Source organism: Ischnura elegans, chromosome 4 (assembly GCF_921293095.1).
Source record: "Ischnura elegans chromosome 4, ioIscEleg1.1, whole genome shotgun sequence".
Taxonomy (NCBI): Eukaryota; Metazoa; Arthropoda; class Insecta; order Odonata; family Coenagrionidae; genus Ischnura; species Ischnura elegans.
Window position 1 is genome coordinate 135,576,464 of NC_060249.1, and position 19,009 is coordinate 135,595,472.

At 40.1% G+C, this 19,009-nt stretch overlaps 1 protein-coding gene and 1 long non-coding RNA gene across 15 annotated transcripts in view; one reads left to right on the forward strand and one right to left on the reverse strand.

Moving 5' to 3' along the window:
- The window catches only part of LOC124158084 (Golgi reassembly-stacking protein 1-like), a 69,845-nt gene that overhangs the window by 31,639 nt on the left and 19,197 nt on the right, over positions 1-19,009 (reverse strand). For 13 of the 14 annotated variants that reach the window (XR_006864704.1, XR_006864707.1, XR_006864708.1 and 10 more), the window contains one exon: positions 13,874-14,000. The exons of the other annotated variant lie outside the window; for it this stretch is intronic. Coding sequence is in view for 7 of the 13 variants with exons in the window: in XM_046533269.1 (XP_046389225.1) it covers positions 13,874-14,000 (127 nt within the window). In the remaining 6 variants the exon portion in view is untranslated. The remainder of the gene's footprint in view (positions 1-13,873; positions 14,001-19,009) is intronic. 14 annotated transcript variants of the gene reach the window in all.
- On the forward strand, positions 5,133-8,388 carry LOC124158089. Its single transcript, XR_006864714.1, has 3 exons — positions 5,133-6,674; positions 7,377-7,445; positions 7,550-8,388. It is a non-coding gene; the product is annotated as an uncharacterized LOC124158089 (long non-coding RNA).

Here is a 19,009-nt window from a genome sequence, read left to right on the forward strand (position 1 = left end):
TTGTCATGGTTGCTGCATTTGAACATAATAGATATTACGTTTAGCGACGATAAATCCCTTGAAAAAATAATACGCGTAGTTGACCCAGGTTCGAAGCCAGAATTTTCCATAATAATAAAGTATGTACCTTTATCGTGCATAACGCGGAAAAAGTTAGCTCTAAGAAGTTATTACCATAAGGCATATCGAGGGGCATTAGGTAATCCCCCTCAATAATAATGAATTATAATCCATTGCACTCTTCTTTTATTCTTCCATATGGCCTATTGATTATATAAACATGCCGTAATGTTGCCGAATTTTGTTTAAATATAATGTTGCTGAACATTCAATCACTTGTTCCACAAAACCCAGAGTCAAAATATGCTAGACAAGTGTCTCGTTATATTATGGTTCAATTGCAAAGGGTTATATACTTTGTTAAACTGACTGATAGGAATATATTTACCTCTCTGCGTATACATTACACACGGAACTGAAATAGACCTCCATTTCAAGATAAAATATTTGACACAGGATCCATTAGTATTGACCTTGAGAATGAAATTCAATGCCGATGTGACGGAAATTTAATACCGGGAATTCCAAGACGATCACAATAATGTGTGAAATAAAAGGGTAATATTTCGTCTCATTTCATGCGGATATCATTTCGTATGGCCTATAAAAACAGTGTCGTCGAGGCATTCCTTTCACTCTCATCACTCCACGCCCTCTGGCTACAATATCATTGCTAGTATGACGCTGCCACAAGAAGGTACTAGGTGCTCGGAGCCTTCGGAATAGATTGATATGCTCGATTTTCGGAGATATCTATCCTCTGAAGCATCATCGGAGGTGTCACCTGTTACCTGACCACTCTGTGACCTGACTATCTTGATTTTTTCCCATCACATTAGGTAGCTAAGGAGTCAGTGGCATCAACATCTGGTTCAGCGGGAACGTGATGAAAAAAAGAGATGAATAACCTAAGAGAAATTTGAAGAAAAAGACTAATTTAGAGTTGATGGATATCCTTATGCGGTTTGATGAGGAGATGGATAGCAAGGAAGATAATGCATTCCAGAAAGGAATTCCAAAGGAGTCTTCCGAAGAGAGTCAGGAAGAAAACGCCCATGAACCTTCATCAAAACTTTTCCGAAAGCACTCAAATAACTTCGATTTATGGTACTAAGCTGAACTCCAAGTAACAGATATCCCTTTTTCTGGCACCTCAGGACTAAAATAAAATGTTCCCAGCGAGAATCCTTACGACTATTTAGTACTCATTGCTAGGGACATGCAAAAGGTGGGGTTATTTTATAGCCAAAAGTAGTGTTATTTTTCTACAAAAGCGATGTTATTTTGCCCTGAAATCGGTGTTATTTTAACGGCAAAATAATTTATGCTGATTGAGAGCCATCCTTCCTGTGGCCCACACATTGCCCTAAATTTAGGATATTATTGACCGGGAATAATTTAAGCAATAATATACATGGAGCATTGACTGAATTCACCTATTTTACATATTTATCCTTCGCGTATACATGTATCTAGCTTATATAGAGAGAAGTTACTTTTAAATGCTTGTAATTTCAAATGAAATATTGCTATTGTGATCAAGTTCTCATCTTTTACATTTGTTCTCTTATCTGTTAACACAGTGATATAGCAGGAAAGAAATCTTTCTCAGTCCATGTTTGCCGAAGGGATCCAAATTGCTTAAAGGCACTTAGATGCGAACGATGTCTCAGACATTTGAGCTCCTGGATTGCTTTAATTACATCCACTGAACCCCGGGAATTTTGCTTTTGTAGTAATTTCTGTAATTCTCCCAACCCCAGCATCAACTTCTCTGTCTCCATTGATTCAAGGCCATGAATTTTTTGTTTTTAAGGCAGGGTTCATGTCTGTAGACGGAACTTCTTGGGGATCAAAAACTAGATCTTTTCAAATACCTGTTTTTTTGCTTAGGTCTTCTACCATAAGAGAACTAAGTTTGGGTGATGCCTATTTAGCCATCTGCATAGGTATTGACTTTACAGCAGCTGCGTTAGAGGTTTTCATGTTTCGCAGATGTAATAAGTGGTTTTATCTAAAAAAAAAAGTACTCTTATGAATATTCTCGAGGCTCATTTTTAACTTTTAACTCTTTCAAAATGGTGGAGTTCTCTCCTTAGCATGAATGCAGGACTGTGCTCCATGAGACTCTTCGGTCCCCTCTGTATGGAGCATTTATGCTGGACATCTGTTAAGAAAGGTCTTGCAGATAATAAAACACTCTCAACACCAACCTTTTCTGATCCTTCCTAGTGGGCATTTTGCATTATCTTGGACTCTGAGGGTAGTTGGTCTCTCTCCTTTCGTGGTTTATAACCCTACCAGTGGCATTGGTTCACTGTCAACTCATGCTTTGTTTATGTGAATTTATATCTAAATCTATATAGATGATTGTTGATTGCACGTAAATTGCAGTCTTCCAATTGAATTCCTTGATTTATTCTGAGAATATTAAAATTTTGAATGAAGCTCTACTGTCAGCATTAATGAATTTACTGCAGTAACAATTTCCATGTTGATTTTATACTGAAAGCGAGATATAAGTTAACATTTATGGTAGAATTTCGTTTAAAAATTGTAAACGCTGCCAAAAGACAAAGAATTCAGTTCTTAGTTTATATTTTTTGAGAAAGAACCATATATTTATTTCGCAATCTAACTGAATGAACAATTGCATGACTGCGGTCCCTTGCAACAAAGAGGGGTAATAAGAGACAAGGGTCTAGGTAAATGCTTGCGGATTTCGGCAGTTTTTGCACAGATTATGCCAGTCCATGGTGTTGGCCTGTGTTGGGTCCCGAAACTAAGACTTTGCGAACCCACGAATGTCATAAAAGGAGGAGACCAAGGAAACGTATTTTCGGCATTAGGCCTGCGTAGGAAAATCTCAGACGAAGATTTTCGTCTCCCGGGTCAAGAAACATCCTGCTGTACATTTCCGTCATTAGCAGCGAAAGGGTTAACTCTTTATAGAATATGAGCATTTGGATAGTTTGTTGGAAATAGTAATCTTGATTTAAACTCGCGCCAAGTTCTTTTTGCACAGTGTGTTTCAGCTGTTTCTATTTTATTTGTGTGCTTCTTTTGTTTGTCTGTATAAGTTCCCACTTCCGGTTTTTCTAATGAAGATTTCACACCTATACAGCCATGTGTTAATTAATTAATTATCCTACCCAATCCTAACATAGTTTGAATCCTCCAGTAATTTTATTAAGTCAACCATCAGATTCCCATGGCATTTTGGCTACTTTTTAGACATCGTGAATACGGTTTAGACATCCTCTGGACAAACAAGTCGCCTTATTTCCTCGAGTGTGTTTCTTTGTGGAAATCATGAATTTTCTCCAATTCATGGGCGATTTTCACCAACTCAGACGCGATTTTCATTTTTTTTCCTTCTGCTCTGCATGAAATTGTTTTTCGAGGCGTATATTTAAGCCGTAATTTTTTCACGGCATTGGCCGCTCACCGACGCGACTAATTTCCGCGGGCCGCCGTTCCCTCTACAGCGCCGTGAAATCCAGAGATTCGTCTTGTCAGAAAGTGGCCTGAATTTTACGGCGCTGAGCCGGGAACGGCAGCTGGCGATAAGTCGTTTCGGCTGAAAGCTGCCACAATGTAGCTCCGTGTGTATTTCACGGAATAGAAAGCGCACAGCCATTTTTTGCCGCTTTCAGACTTTTGCTTTGCTCCGGCCGTCGTCAACGGCACGGCACTGTGCTTTCAAATAACCATTGATCTCAATGCATGTCTTCAAGCGAGTAGAATCGCGCAGTTGACGCATGGCGTTGTTGACAGTCAGCAAGGCAAGGTTCAATCCGGCCCGGCAGTGCGCCGTTTATGGCGTGAAATACACTCAGTGCTACCTTAAGACAACTTCCAAATGCGAGGACTTTTCGCCGGCCGCTGTTCACGGCACGGTTCCGTGAAATTCAGGCCACTTTCGAACAAGACATCTCTCTCACTTTCAAACGAGACATCTCACGGCACTGTGCCGTGAACGGCGGCCTATGGAAATTCGTCGCGTCAGAAAGCGGCCAATGCAGTGAAAAAATTACGGCTTAAATGTACGCCTCGAAAAACAATTTCGTGGGAGAAGCATGAGCAGAAGAAAAATATGGTGAAAATCGCGTCTGAGTTAGTGAAAATCGCCCATGAATTGGAGAAAATCGCAATTACCACGAAATTCGCGCATTCGCGGGAAAACCGCGGAAATCGCCTTTTTCGCGGGAAAACCCCGGAATTTGCGTTAAAATTCGCGTTATCGCATTTGCGACTTTTGCATGTCCCTACTCATTGCCAATGACGTTTTTTTGAGTTGTAACAGAAACGAAAATGAATGCTGAAAATGTAGTTCGAAATAATACTTCTCCAAATGTTAGAATAGCGTCATGGAATAAGTCTTGAGTCCAAGATAATTGGAAATTTTTTGGACTTCAATTTCCGAAATGGGAAATATTTCTCTTAGTAGATTATAATATAATTGGAAAAAATCTGAAATATATAATCTCCCTGTTTTTTCCAAATGCATATATCGAGATAGCTTCTGCACATATTGCGCACTATGCACTTAGAAATGTGGTTGAAGGCGAACACTTACCCAGTTATCCATTTTACAAAATACGACCCTTGCATGATACATTCTATGCAAGTATGAGTGAAGTGTGCTACGCGGAAAGGGCTGTGAGTCTAGACGAATCCGTGGTTCTATGTAGTTGACGTTATCCACGGTTACTATTAAAACAATTCATTCCTAACAAACATCACAAATACAAAATAAAATTATACGTGATCACTAATCAATGCGGTTTGGTTTTGGATTGCTTGATACATTTTGGCACCGAGAGTAAAGAAGTGGAGGGAGCAGGGAACGCTGAGAAAGTGACTCACAAATTCTTGGCAAATTTTAAAAATAAGGGGTACACTGTGTACATGGATAACTTTTACGACAGCGTGAACCTTTCCCAATGTCTGCAAAAACATACTGTACAGATAGAGCATACTGTAGAGTCATTCTGCTAATGAAGAAATAAATAACCCTGATATTTTATTGAAAAATTAGAGAAGGGTGAATGTGTGGCTCGCTACAATATAATGGGGGGGGGGTGCGTTTTGAAATGGAGGGATAAAAGAGATGTGAAGATGATTTCGTCCGAGTATGGACACGATTTTGCGAGCAGGCAGGGAAGGGTTTCAACTAAGCCCAGTATGGTGGACGCCTACAATAAACATATTGGAGGCAAAGACAAGACCGATCAGTTGTTGTCATATTGTCTTTGCATAACAAAAAACTCTCCATTGGTACCTTAAGTTGAGAATATACTTTATTCAGATAATAATTATTCATTCTTTCATTCTATACCAAAGATTTAGTGGGAAACGTAAAAAATTGTTAGAATACCGTGATGAACTAATAAAATCATTGCCAAATGTCTATCCTGAGGCAATACCTTCAATGAGTTCCCCTGAACATATTCACTCGCCACATAATTTGGAAATGAAAAGAAAGGGAAGAAAAAAGTGCAGTGAAAAATGTGCCAAAAATAGAGTGAGTGTATAGAGTGAGATCCTGATTGCCCGTAAAAAAAACGACTTTATGCTTTGGGATATTTTCGTAAGTCTAAAATATATCACTGACTTGGTGATGGTTTTCCGGGTTTACACCGCGTTACACAGGGTTTACACCCCGGAAAACCATCACCAATCAAGTAACCACGAAAGCCTCCGAAATAATATCACTGACTTAAATAGCACTCTTCATTCTAGTGTTTTTTTCAGTTTGATTCTTGAAAGTTATCCCAAAACATTGAGTAAATTATGAGTTTGTAATTATTTTACGAGAAAAATATTATTTCATTAAAAATAAAAAAATATTTCATTAAAAATAAAATTTTATCATTTTCGAATGCTCCAAATTTTTAAATATATCTATTTGTTTGCAAAATAAGTCGAAATACATGAACGTTAGAAAAGAATTAAGGGAGATAAAATTTTGTCGTGGAGCGGGTTGCATAACTCATGTGACACGGGTTGCATAGCTTTGCCAATGCTGTGAGCGGAGGACACACCCGTGCGTCCTTCATATTATTTGTTTAAAACAATCATAGGATCATTATTATCATTTTTTACGGTATCCATAGAGACATATCTACTTAGTTATGCACAAAAACCACTGCCGCTCACGGTGATATTTTTCATCAAAATGGCCAGCAGTGAAAGTGTTAAGCAACTTGATCTTTCATTAATACCTCTTAATTTCTAATTTAAAAAAAGATCTTTAATTAAGTGCGGGATAGGTACTCTCATTCATAGCACTCCACCGGAGTTCATATAAAGCCTTTACAATTCCTACGAGAGACGTTAATTTATCTCACAACTACGTCCCTTTATAGTTCTATTAACACGTTCAACGCTGACTGACGACGATCGTCGTCCGCCGGGTGCTATCCAGTGACGCCGGACGACGATCGTCGTCCAAGTCCGCTCTCCCTTTCCAAGGCCATATACGAGAGACGCCGACCCATAGCGCTTCCATTTTGCTTGTCAGTCGTTCATTAGCCCTCAGAGCGAGTGCATCGCCAGTAGCCGGAGCGACTCATCTCCAGGAAGGTTCCTACAGCTGTTTCTTTTCGGTGGTAAGTTACACTTTTTTTTTTGTTAATTATCACTCTCTTTTTGTGGTTTTAATGTTTACCGACCCCTTTTTAACGTAAAACAACTTTCGTACGTGGTAAAAATCATGAGTTGAAAGTTTTGCATTGTTTTATTTGAGATTTCCTCCCCCCCCCCCTTTCACCTCTGCATTCTCCTCGTACCCATATTACGATTTCATCGGTGTTTTTTTATTTTTTTTATAATTTTTTTTTGGAGATATATCGCTTGTGATAAAATTTTGAAATTGCGTTTACAAAATAACTTCGTGAATTTAAAGTTGTTTCCTTTAATTGTATTTTAAAGCAGAGAAGTAAAGTCGTTCAGTAAAATTGTTACATTATGTGAAAAAAAATTCCGTTTTGGACAGATACTCATTATTCTAGTTTAGATTGAGGCTAAGCATTACAATGCATTCCGGACCATGTGATTACATTGCTGCATTTAATTTTACCAGGAATATGCTATTAGCAAATATTTTACGTTTTTTTACTAGTTTGTCTTCAATAGGTGATAATTTGCAGTATTTTACTCCAGTCACTTGTAACTTGAATATTTCCTTTATGACATTCGATAAATATTTATCATCATTTGCGCTTGTTGTTATTGTAATTTTAATAAAAGTACTATTATTGATTTGCTTCAATTTTGCCTGCTGATATTGTTTCTTTTTCTCCTGTATATAGCAAACAAGTGGAAGCGAAATTTTACAAAAATTTCCTGATAACTTCCGATCCAAGTTCTTAGGCAGTAAGGTACGTGATATCATAAACATTACTCAATTATTTCATTGCTATGCGATGTTTTTTCTTGTTATACATTCATATAAACATGTACTTGTAAACATTCTTGTTTTCAGAAAGGAAACGCGGAGGTAACAAGGGGGAATGGACCGCAAAGGGAAGGGACTACCGGGGAAAGGGGTCCCGAAGAAAGGGAAGCGGGGTGTCAAAAGCCAGTCTATTGAGAAAACCACCCAACTCCCCTCATAACCTCCCCTTCCAACCTCCAGCAGTACCCCAGCCCTTCGAGTTCTGGTGAAAGCCACCAGCCCCCTGACACCCCTTCTCGTCCCCCAAGTCCGCAGCCATCGGCCTCGCGGTCATTTCCACCCCCAAAAAGGAAGAGGAGGGAGGAAGAAAGAAGATTCGGGAGGGTTCTTTCTGCAGAGGAGATGGCGGAACTTCTTTCTATGGACGAAGAAAGCGAAGATTCCTCCTTCGGGGAAACGCAGTGGGGATCCTCGGAGGATGAAGAAGAAGGCAGAGTGGGTGATCCCTCAAGATATGCTTCTCCTTCCCCTCCTGGCCCTCTATGCTCTCAGTCCTCTCCCCTTATGACGAGAACTGCGACAAAGACTTACACTTGGACGGAAAAAAGACCAACCCACCCACAATTCCCCTTCACTGACACCCCTGGCCTCAAGACGCAAGACTCAGGAGACGATCCCCGTAAATATTTTGACCTCCTCATGACAGATGACATGGTGGACTTGATAGTGACGGAGACAAATAGACAAGCAGACGTTTTAATTTCTGCTAATGTATTTCCCCGAGCAAGAATAACGAAGTGGAAGCCGCTCACATCGGTGGAATTTTTAACGTTTTTGGGGTTCTCTACCACATGAGCACATGCCCATTAGGCCGGCCCTTATTTTTCAGAATTTCGAAAAGTTATGTTTTCCTGGTCTCATAATGATCCAAATGAGGTTTATATTCACGTGTTGAAATTTGGTTACTTTAAAATAATGGCAACCCGTGCCCCAAGGGCCCTAAGTACTAAGGACCCTCAATTGAGTTTTTTCGGATAAAAAAAATGCTATTCCTAAGTAAAACGTAAAAGTAAAGTCCTTTAGGGCCAATTTTCTGTTGGTTTTGACCTATCTCTAAGCGTTTAGGAGATATCGTCCGTCGTAAAGCAATCCCCCCCAGGGCGCCACCCCGCACAGCGGCACCGCTGAGGTACGGCCCGCACCACTTACTACAGACTTCCCCTCCACCCCCTCCCCTCCCTCGGCAAAGACTTTGCTCCTGACGACAAGATTTACGTGCTAGTGGTACAGTATTGAATAGTTTTGTTCATCTTCTGTCATGATTAATGTTGTTAAGGCCCATAATGTCAATTTTAACTCTTCAACGCCGTATTATGTACGAGTACTGGGTACATACCCCTTAAACCTTGATTTTTTTCCGCCAAACGGCCGCGAACCATTCCAGCAGGCTTTGCTCCATAGTGCTTTTTATGTACAAAATATTATAAGCATGTGATACAATTGTGTCTATGAATTATAAAGGAATGAAGGGAATGGGCAGGGCTTTCAGGGCCCGCACCACTTACTACAGACTTCCCCTCCACCCCTTCCCCTCCCTCGGCAAAGACTTTGCTCACACTGGCAAGATCTAGCCTCTGAAGAAATGTGCTTACCTTAGAAAGAATTTAATTGCCATAATAATACTTGCAATCCAAGAGATGAATTTATTTACACTCTGTCCATGAATTTCGTTACATTAACCAAAATAAAATACATATTCATTGTATTTCTAATTTTTCACTGACATCCCATATTTGGCAATTAAAGTGCCTTTCCGCGCGTAAGGGTTGTACTACGATGAAAAATCACACTCAGTATTAAATTTGGAAAGCCCTCTTTCTTCAAAGTGACTGCCTAAAAATCTTAAATTAGTTTCACCCCTCTCGCTGCACTATTATTTCCCACTTGAATTCCCGAATAATTTGCAAATTGTTCTTGGATGTTCATCCCATCCTCGTATGAGCGCATCAAATAATGGAGTGCATATTAATTTCCACTAATAACTTCATTTTGTTCTCCTCTTTATTTACGTAAGAACGTTATTTCTTCAGCCCAAGCACATTTATCCGAGAGATTAACTGCACTTTCCTCCTCGTGCATCAAAAATTCAATGGTACTGCTCCTTGCATTTTCAAACAAATCATCAAGCTTGTTACCAAATAATCTCTTATCTTCATCTCCACTGTAGTTCGTGCTCTTTTTATGTCGTTGCACGTTCATCCATTCTTTGCGTTATTTTTCTAACTTTTCAATCACCTTATTTTCCATAATAACAGGAATTCTAGTTTTGCACTATGGATGAGACGCATTTCTCACGGTTTTTCTCGCACTAATTGTAAGTCTTATAAATTTCGAACCAATTAGGTGATAGAGAAAACACACTGTACTTCTCTCACTGTAGGTAAATTTGAGCCGAGTATTTCTTCACTTTCTTTTCTAAACAGTTCAATGCCTGGATTTAGTCTTGATTGATACCTTTCCTTTTTGGTATATTCTTAAAATGAACTTCACGTTCATGATAAAGTATTTTTTCCCCACTTTTCCCCTACATCCTAAAAAACTTAGCATTTCCTATCCTTTGCACACTATAGACAAGAAGTATCTCTATCTCTCCACAGTGATCTACATCCGTGAACTGACTGCCTCGTTTCTTCTTCCTTGAATATTTCTATATACTGGAAGCCCTGCCCATTCCCTACATTCCTTTATAATTCATAGACACAATTGTATCACATGCTTATAATATTTTGTACATAAAAAGCACTATGGAACAAAGCCTGCTGGAATGGTTCGCGGCCGTTTGGCGGAAAAAAATCAAGGTTTAAGGGGTATGTACCCAGTACTCGTACATAATACGGCGTTGAAGAGTTAAAATTGACATTATGGGCCTTAACAACATTAATCATGACAGAAGATGAACAAAACTATTCAATACTGTACCACTAGCACGTAAATCTTGTCGTCAGGAGCAAAGTCTTTGCCGAGGGAGGGGAGGGGGTGGAGGGGAAGTCTGTAGTAAGTGGTGCGGGCCGTACCTCAGCGGTGCCGCTGTGCGGGGTGGCGCCCTGGGGGGGATTGCTTTACGACGGACGATATCTCCTAAACGCTTAGAGATAGGTCAAAACCAACAGAAAATTGGCCCTAAAGGGCTTTACTTTTACGTTTTACTTAGGAATAGCATTTTTTTTATCCGAAAAAACTCAATTGAGGGTCCTTAGTACTTAGGGCCCTTGGGGCACGGGTTGCCATTATTTTAAAGTAACCAAATTTTAACACGTGAATATAAACCTCATTTGGATCATTATGAGACCAGGAAAACATAACTTTTCGAAATTCTGAAAAATAAGGGCCGGCCTAATGCCCATTGAGTAGAATATCCGACTATTGGAGTGTAGACCCCCTTTTCAATTATCCTTGCTTTAGGAAATGCATTGGTAGGGACAGGTTCACCGCGATCATGCAAGCTCTGCATTTTGCGAGTAATCCTGGTCGTGATGAGCCGCAATCGTCTGATCGACTCTACAAAATCAGTCCGTCATATTCCGAACCTATTCCTCGTTCCTCTCCCAGCCTAACCTCCAGGGTCCTTGGATTGTCTAAGCACTTTCCGGAGACACATGACATCGACCAAAAACGAAAACGTGTCCCTCAACGACGCTGCACGTTCTATTAGTCTAGAGGGTTCAGGAAGGAGACGGCATATTTTTGCCCCGCCTGTGAGGGATGCCCACCCCTGTGCTTGAAGCCATGCTTTGAAGCATTTCATAGAAATGTTCAATGTTAGTCCTCTCCATGATTTAATGTATTAAATATTATGTATTCCATTATTAAATGTTATGTAAAATTTAAGTATTAAATGATAATAATTTCAAAATATTTTTTATTTTTCCTGGTTTTCGGTCCCCCCACCATGTACCTGGTGAAAACCGTTGTTTCCTTTCGGGAGTGCAGAGGAAGAGCGAAAGATGTAAAATTCTATTGTTTCCTAACTTTGGTATTCCCTCCTGGAACGTGTAAGAAGCATTAGCGCAAGTTCCTAGAAGATAGGGATCAGCACCCGGGTCGGGTTCGGGTGATTAGCACTTCGGAAGTTGTCGTCTAAACCCAATTTTTGTATCCACTTGGAATGTCGTCTCCTTCTCTGTATTATTCCTCCTTTGTTTGTTTCAACGCAAAAATATATTTCCCGGAAATTGCGCCGAAAAAATAAAAACGAGTCTGAAAAATTATGCTTCGAAATATTTTATACATTTTAGTTTCAATGAATGAAAAATCATTTTTTATACATAGATAAATGGTTAGAGCAGGTCCTTTTTTTCATTTAAAACAATATAATTTTGAAATTTGAGAGAATTTACTTTGAGACTCATGACAACTGAACATAATATAACTCATTATTTTCAGAAATAATAATTACGTATAGTTTTCAACAGAAATACCATTGTTAATGCTAAGATAAGTTTTTAAAGAATGGATTTGAACAATATTACAATAACACCGTCAATGGGTAGAAAAACGGCATTGAATTCGATAAAAGGAATTTGTGATCAAATGAACACTAGCCGTCCTTATAGGAGGGGTGAAACTCTCGTCCTCTTAGTGTTAATTTAAATATATGAAATTTACATCTTTATTTGTTTTAAATTCCCACCTCGTCTTTGATTTGAAAGATATATTCCTCGTCGGATCCTTCAAATAGAAATTCAAAAAGTTGAAATAGAAAAGGTCATGCCACATAATTCTCTATCAACGACTAAGAAATTCGAATATTACACAGCCATCAACGTTCTTGCTAATTAATATTTACGGCACGGATCAATTTATATTCAATTGACATGTCAGATTAGAGACAGAACATGGCATACAGTAAAAAGAAAAAGTCATCGGAAAAATGGGCTCGGTTATGCAACCACGCATTACACGACTGCTGTGCTATCCGGTGACGTCGGACGACGATCGTCGTCAAATTTGAAATTGCGATTTTTCATAAAAAAAAAAAATTTTTCGTAACTTCCAATGAACAATCTATTCAAAATGAGACCAAAACCATCTAAAACCAAAGAATTAAAATTCAGTCACCGGCAAAACTTAAAAAAATTACCGCCGCGTTGAAAGTGTTAAGGAATGATAACTTACCATGCTCATGGGAAAGAATCAGTAGCACTAAAACAGTAGTACTTATGATATGGCAACGGTCATGAAGAAGCATAAAAATCAGGAAATTGCTACACGATGAAAACCATAATTCATATTCAACACGTTATAACAAGAAAGTACCAATGATGCATGTGATGTTTGGCTCCAAAATATTATGAATCAATGCACAATATGTAAACGTATTTATCTCATGCTATCCACACATAAGTACAATGCATTTAGAGAACTAGGTATTCCATAAATTATCAAGTTCAAAGAGAACCACCACCTACTACAGTTCAAAACAAGCACACTCATTTATCTCTACAGCTGTAAGTTGTTTCCATGCTGGCGAGCTATAGTCTAGGTATAAAAAACAACCCTCAATAAAGTTACCATTTTCTCGATATTACTACAGAGATTTTCCTCCTTTCCAACATTGCTACATCAATCACCTACAGCAGAAAACACAGCCATATAACATGCATCGGACAGATGAACACAACCCATGATAATCACGAAATCAACACGAACCTTGACACAACCCTAAATCAGTCAGTGGGAGTTCATGAGTTTTGCCCAACTCCACAAATTTAGGGGCAGTAAAATCCGCTACATAAATATTGTTCTAATGTGACTGAGATTCGTGTTGGCGAATATTTAATAATGATTCTTCACAGAAAATAACACAGGTGATAGCTAATGAAACAACCTCATGAAACTTCGGTTTTTGGAATTATGATATTATTAAATTATACAACCATACATGTATCATTATACCTATTTTGCCTTCTTAAATATATGAAATAAGACCGTGATCACCATCATACGTACGTCAGCTACTGAACTGTAAGGTTCTAAATACGTCAGCTGCTATCCTTGTAAATAGAGTATAAACAAGACTCGAAATAATTGTCGAGGCCTACGTCGCCTCGATATTTATTCTGCCTAGGGTGGCCTCAAAACAGCGACAATAAGCTTTGTGGAATTGCAACTTACGGAAACGTAGAGGCTTGAACGTCGCCCCCTCGACATTGTCGAGGATACGACAAAATCGAGGCCTTCATGAATAAGGCTCGGGGCAGGGATTATAGATTTAGTAACAACTTAAATTTCTTAATGACGTTTCTTTAACTATAGATTGGATTGGCTCCTACACTGGGACAAACGATTTGCTTCGTAAAAGCCAGACCTTTGTGATAAGGCTGTTAGCAAGAGTGCTGAATATTCACTTACCTCCCCTCTCCTCCCCACCCCGAGTTGGGCGTGATTGTCACCTCACAGCAAGCGTCCTCCTGAGTATTGTACACGTACAGCTTCAACGCACGCCCCTCGTGGGCCTCAATCAGCGAGAACAAGTCCTCTGCAACAAAGACAAACACATGTAACACAATCAGCAACAGACGCAACCACTTTCCTAAGTATCTTGAGAAATAAGGCCATTTTATGATATTTATACTGAGTCAATCTGTTACAACACATGTTTAATCCAGTGATTTATTCCAATTCTAAAGGCCGTTTTACAAGGAGCACGTAATTGTGCAATCTTACGTACACACCGAGGCATAATCAATATTTCGTCGTGTATAGAGGAGTATTGCTAGAATAAATGTGAGGATGCGTGGATGCGAGACGGCAAAATAACCTCTGTTCTAATCCCGAGCATGCATTCTTGCAATTTCAACAAACATTTTCAGTGCTAACCTGCAAAAATGAAGTGCCCCATGTGATATGACCTTTAAGAGAAAATGCCATCTCTTAACTTGAATATCTCACTTTCAGAAAGCTTTTTGAACAGGCATCTACGATTTTTGTGCTCAGAGAGGTCAAAATAAGGGCTGTTGACTGATTGCAAAACAAAATACCTCTCGACATAAAACAGAGGGGCTTGAGCGACCAGCCCAAACCGCCCCTGGTGATTACCACTGACTAGGTCAGCAGTAATCACCACGTCAGCCGATATGCAACGAACAAATGCTGACTAGGTCAGCTGATCAGCAATTGCCTTGGGCCCAGAGCTTAGGGGCCCCCACAATGCGCTTGTCTATCGTGAAGCCTATGTGAAAGATGTAGTAAAAAATACAGTAAAACCTCACATTAACGAACTCCCGCTGAATGAAGAACTCCGTTCAACGAACAAATGCTATTGGTCCGGCCAATTGTCTATGTAAACACGGTACACCCATGTCTCGTATAGCGCAAGGGATGCGTTCCTTGGGATCTTTGCGCTATACAAATTTGCGTTATATGAGAGCGTTTTAACACTGGGAAGATAGGGATGCATTCCTGGTAGCATAGGTCTTGGGCATTGAATTTCCTCTAAAACATCTATATTCCCATAAAAAGCCTTAGAAAACATTACTTATATAAATGTTTATAGTTTAAACACCTTTAAAGATAGTATGCTTGCATTCAAAGACTTTTATTCACGTTAAAAAAAAATTCTTACGTGCTTTCGAAATTCCCTCTTGTCGTGTGGGTGGGCCAACATCTGCTATCTCAGGGGATCATAATGCATTGCCGACAGTTGACGATATTTCAAACCAGTGTAAAAACAACTATCGTGTCACCCAGGCCCTTTTGTTGCTCATTGAAATGACAGGAAAATGCTTCTTTGAATGCCATTTCATAGCCAGCGGAGTTAATGAATGATAAATCATTTTAATTTGAAGTCCTCCAAGTCATTAGCAGCTACGTGAAACAGTCTTTAAATGCCTCGAAACCTGACCCAGGTTTTCATTCCCTGAAAATGAATGAACGAGAATGCATTCTTTTCCAAAAGAATATCGTCTCATCAACACTAAAAACTAGTCGAGGGGAAAGGAGCCACTTTCAATCACAGCTTGGAGCTCATCAGAAAATGTTGTGGTGACTGCGCTATCAACACTTGCAGATTCACCTGATATCGCCGCACTGAAAATACCTGCTTACCGTTTAAATTCTGGAACCAACCGGAGCTTTCACTGAATGTCTCGGAGCGATTACCACCCTCGTCTTTTTGTACTGATTCACTATGAACTTTCCGTATGTGTAGACCGCTTGGTTGAAGCTGGTGCGGCTGAGGTCACTGATGTTTTAACTTCGTCTTTATTAAGAATAAGGCATCGTGCGTTTAAACTTCCAAGCAATATCGCTTTGACGCTCTCCATTTTCAAAGCAATTGACTTCTTCTAGGTTTAAGGTGTTTCTTGATAAATTCTTGATTTTTCTACACGCATTCCTATTTTTTGCCATATTCTTTTGGTTTTTACTCTGTATGGCTCTATCTAAATCACTTTCTACCTTTGAACTGTATTCCTGAGACGCAGAAGGCCTACGACTGCGGGGAGGGAGCGAAGCCATTGTGTTTGAGGCTCTATAGCGGACCCTTTTATGTGTTGATGCTATTGATTCATATGCAACTCGGCCACCGCTCCATTTCTCCCCCGTGAATACTGATGACCTTGAAGGCTATAGCGTAGACCCTCCACCTGGAAGTCAATCGCCCGATATCCTATGACGGCAAAAATACATCTCAAACTGTATTGCTTAAAAAGAAACTCATTTCCACCAGCCTCACGCTTGATTAACCCTTTCACTGCTGTGGACGTACCTAGTACGTCCGCACGGTAGACTGCGGTGGACGTACTTTTTCTTCCTCCCTGCCATGCGTTCAGCACTTACGCCGAAGCACTTCGAAGGGACCCACTAATCCAGGACCCTTTCCTCGACGAACTCACCCACGCAGGACCGTCTCATCGGCCCTACCAGCGGGGGCCCTACCTCCGGAAAAGTGATCGCTCTGACTGAAATGTTTAAATCAATCAATAAATCCGATCATCAAAAAATGATTGTTTTCATCGCACTCCTGCCAATCAAGCAATCAAGTACGTCTTTGAACCGTGTTTCTGCGATGAAAAATAACGATTTTGTTAACTTTGTTATAATGATCGTTTTCCGGTGGTCCGCAGCCACGTTTTGTTGCAAGGTTAGCAAAATCGTTATTTTTTATCGCAGAGACACGGTTCAAAGACGTACTTGATTGCTTGATTGGCAGGAGAGCGATGAGAACAATCATATTGTGATGATCGGATTGATTGGTTGATTTTCAAAATGCAATCAGAGCGGTCACTTTTCGGGGGGTAGGGCCCCCGCTGGTAGGGCCGATGAGACGGTCCTGCGAGGGTGAGTTCGTCGAGGAAAGGGTCGCGGATTAGTGACCCTTCGGAGGGTGTACCACACCCATCCTGGAAGTACCTGCTCCATGGGCCCAGGAAACGCATTTTAACATTTTCGCCGCATGTGAGGAGAAGGTTTCCGGAGATTGAACAGCAGCGAAAGGGTTAATGATCTAAATTATTTATTACCATTCTGTTAAGGAGACGAGATAAATTACTTCGGTAGGCCGGCTATCTGGACCCAATGACGAGTAATACTTTTGGCCATTGCACAGCAATGGATTTCGATTAATATATAAACAAAAAAGAAGATTTGAGGCGAGCAATAATGTTAATATGCGTAAAAGATTGCAATTTTGTGTGCACTTAGCGCAAGTTCACATTTTATCATGAGAGCGTTTAAGATTTTGATTAGGCTACACTGCATTGCAATGTTTCCCTGAAGAACGAATTTGCGCTATATCAAAATTGCGCTATACGAGACATGGGTGTAGTGAAAAACCCCAATGAATGAACTCCTCTTCTACGAAACCAATTTTTGAAAACCGATTAACCCGGCGGTAGTCGCGCCCATTTTCCGAACATAAATGGTCGCGTGGGGTGTCTTTGACACCCCAAAAGATTTTCTTCAATTTCTGTCGAACAGTATATATTATTTAAAAATTTCACATCGCTACGCATCCTTTGTTTATTTAGAAAGGGATACACTATATATTTCAAACCATAAATTCAACTTTTATTTTTTTAAGAAAATGTTTTTGAATACCCTATTTTCCAGTAGGCAGTCCCAGTTCCTCCGGAAAAAAATTGCCATTTTTTTGTTTCAGCCAAAGAGCACAGTTGAAATATTGAGTTATAAATACGTGGCATATACTTTTATAAACATCTATCACTGTATCTCATCATATTTTCAGCTTTGACCTCTATTTGCCTTACGTAAATACTAATAAATGTACTAAATTAATCTACTTATCGATATTGCATCGATTTCCCAAAATGTATTCTTGAGGAAAAATTTACGATGATATTACGGTCACTTATAACTATTGAAATGCTCCTTTTACAAATTATGTATATACAGCATTGGAAAGGTAAACTAACAAATATGTAGTCCTCAACAGAAGTTCACTTTCATGCTATTGAAAAGTTTTATTGAATCTAAAGAATATAGAAAATAAATCATGTAAACTATTTATTTGCTTCTAATCACTTTTCAAAATTTTCAGGAAATGTGTACCACGCATTAGTTTCTAACAAAGTTCACAGTATATTTTTGTTTGTATATCAGTTGGAAAAAAAAACACATCTTCCAACTTTTTTCTTTATTTCTCCTCATCCTTTTCTCAGGCTCATTTTACGCATACTTCCCTATTTTTTCGAGTCTCTAGAGATCGTGTTCAATATCGATCTAATTTTACTGTATGGAAAAGTTAACGATCGAGTTATCTCACGAAGAAAACTTTTTTGCAATTCCTTTTGTCATCAACGGGCTGTTCGAAATGGTCCGGCAGGTGCTACCCCTCTGGGGGACGCCGAGGAACTCGGACGGTAGAGCCAGTAAGGAGGGTGACGCGCAGTCAGTCGCGCGGAATGTGTGTAGAGAGACGGTGCGAGTTTTGTTAAGGGAGTACCACTCGAGTGCTGTAATAATCCTTGCTACCTCTGTTAATAAACCTCTACCTCACAGTTCAGAAGTGGGATTGACCAGCGAGCTGCGGTGGAGTTGTTCGTGCACATCCAGCCATCAATAGATAGAACATCAAAAACCCCAGTGCGGACTGAGTAAGGTGAGAGAGTGTGGTTCTAGTTGTAGCAATGACCAGTCCGACGAATGCGTCGTGGGATGGCGAGTGTCGCGTAGGTAGCTTCAACGGGGTCCATTCTGCGGAAGGAAGGGACGCGACTGAATTGGCGGGAACATGTCGAGAGCAGGAGAGCGAGGCTGGCGTGGCCAGGGAGCGTAGTGAGATGCACCGAGAGGCTACCGCCAAGTGGGTTCTGCCTGCGTCGACGCCGTTTGCCGCGAGAGACAAGGCTAAGGAGGATATACAGGCAAGAGGACCCGGTGAGCAACCGCGCGAGGCTACTGTCGTGTGGCCTACTAAGGGCAGAGAACCGTCGTTGGGAAATTGGCGGTATCCTGTCGGAGAGAGTAGCGTCCTTAGAAGCGCAGCGGAGAGGGAACAAGCGCTCTTGCAACACGAGAGAGAATTGC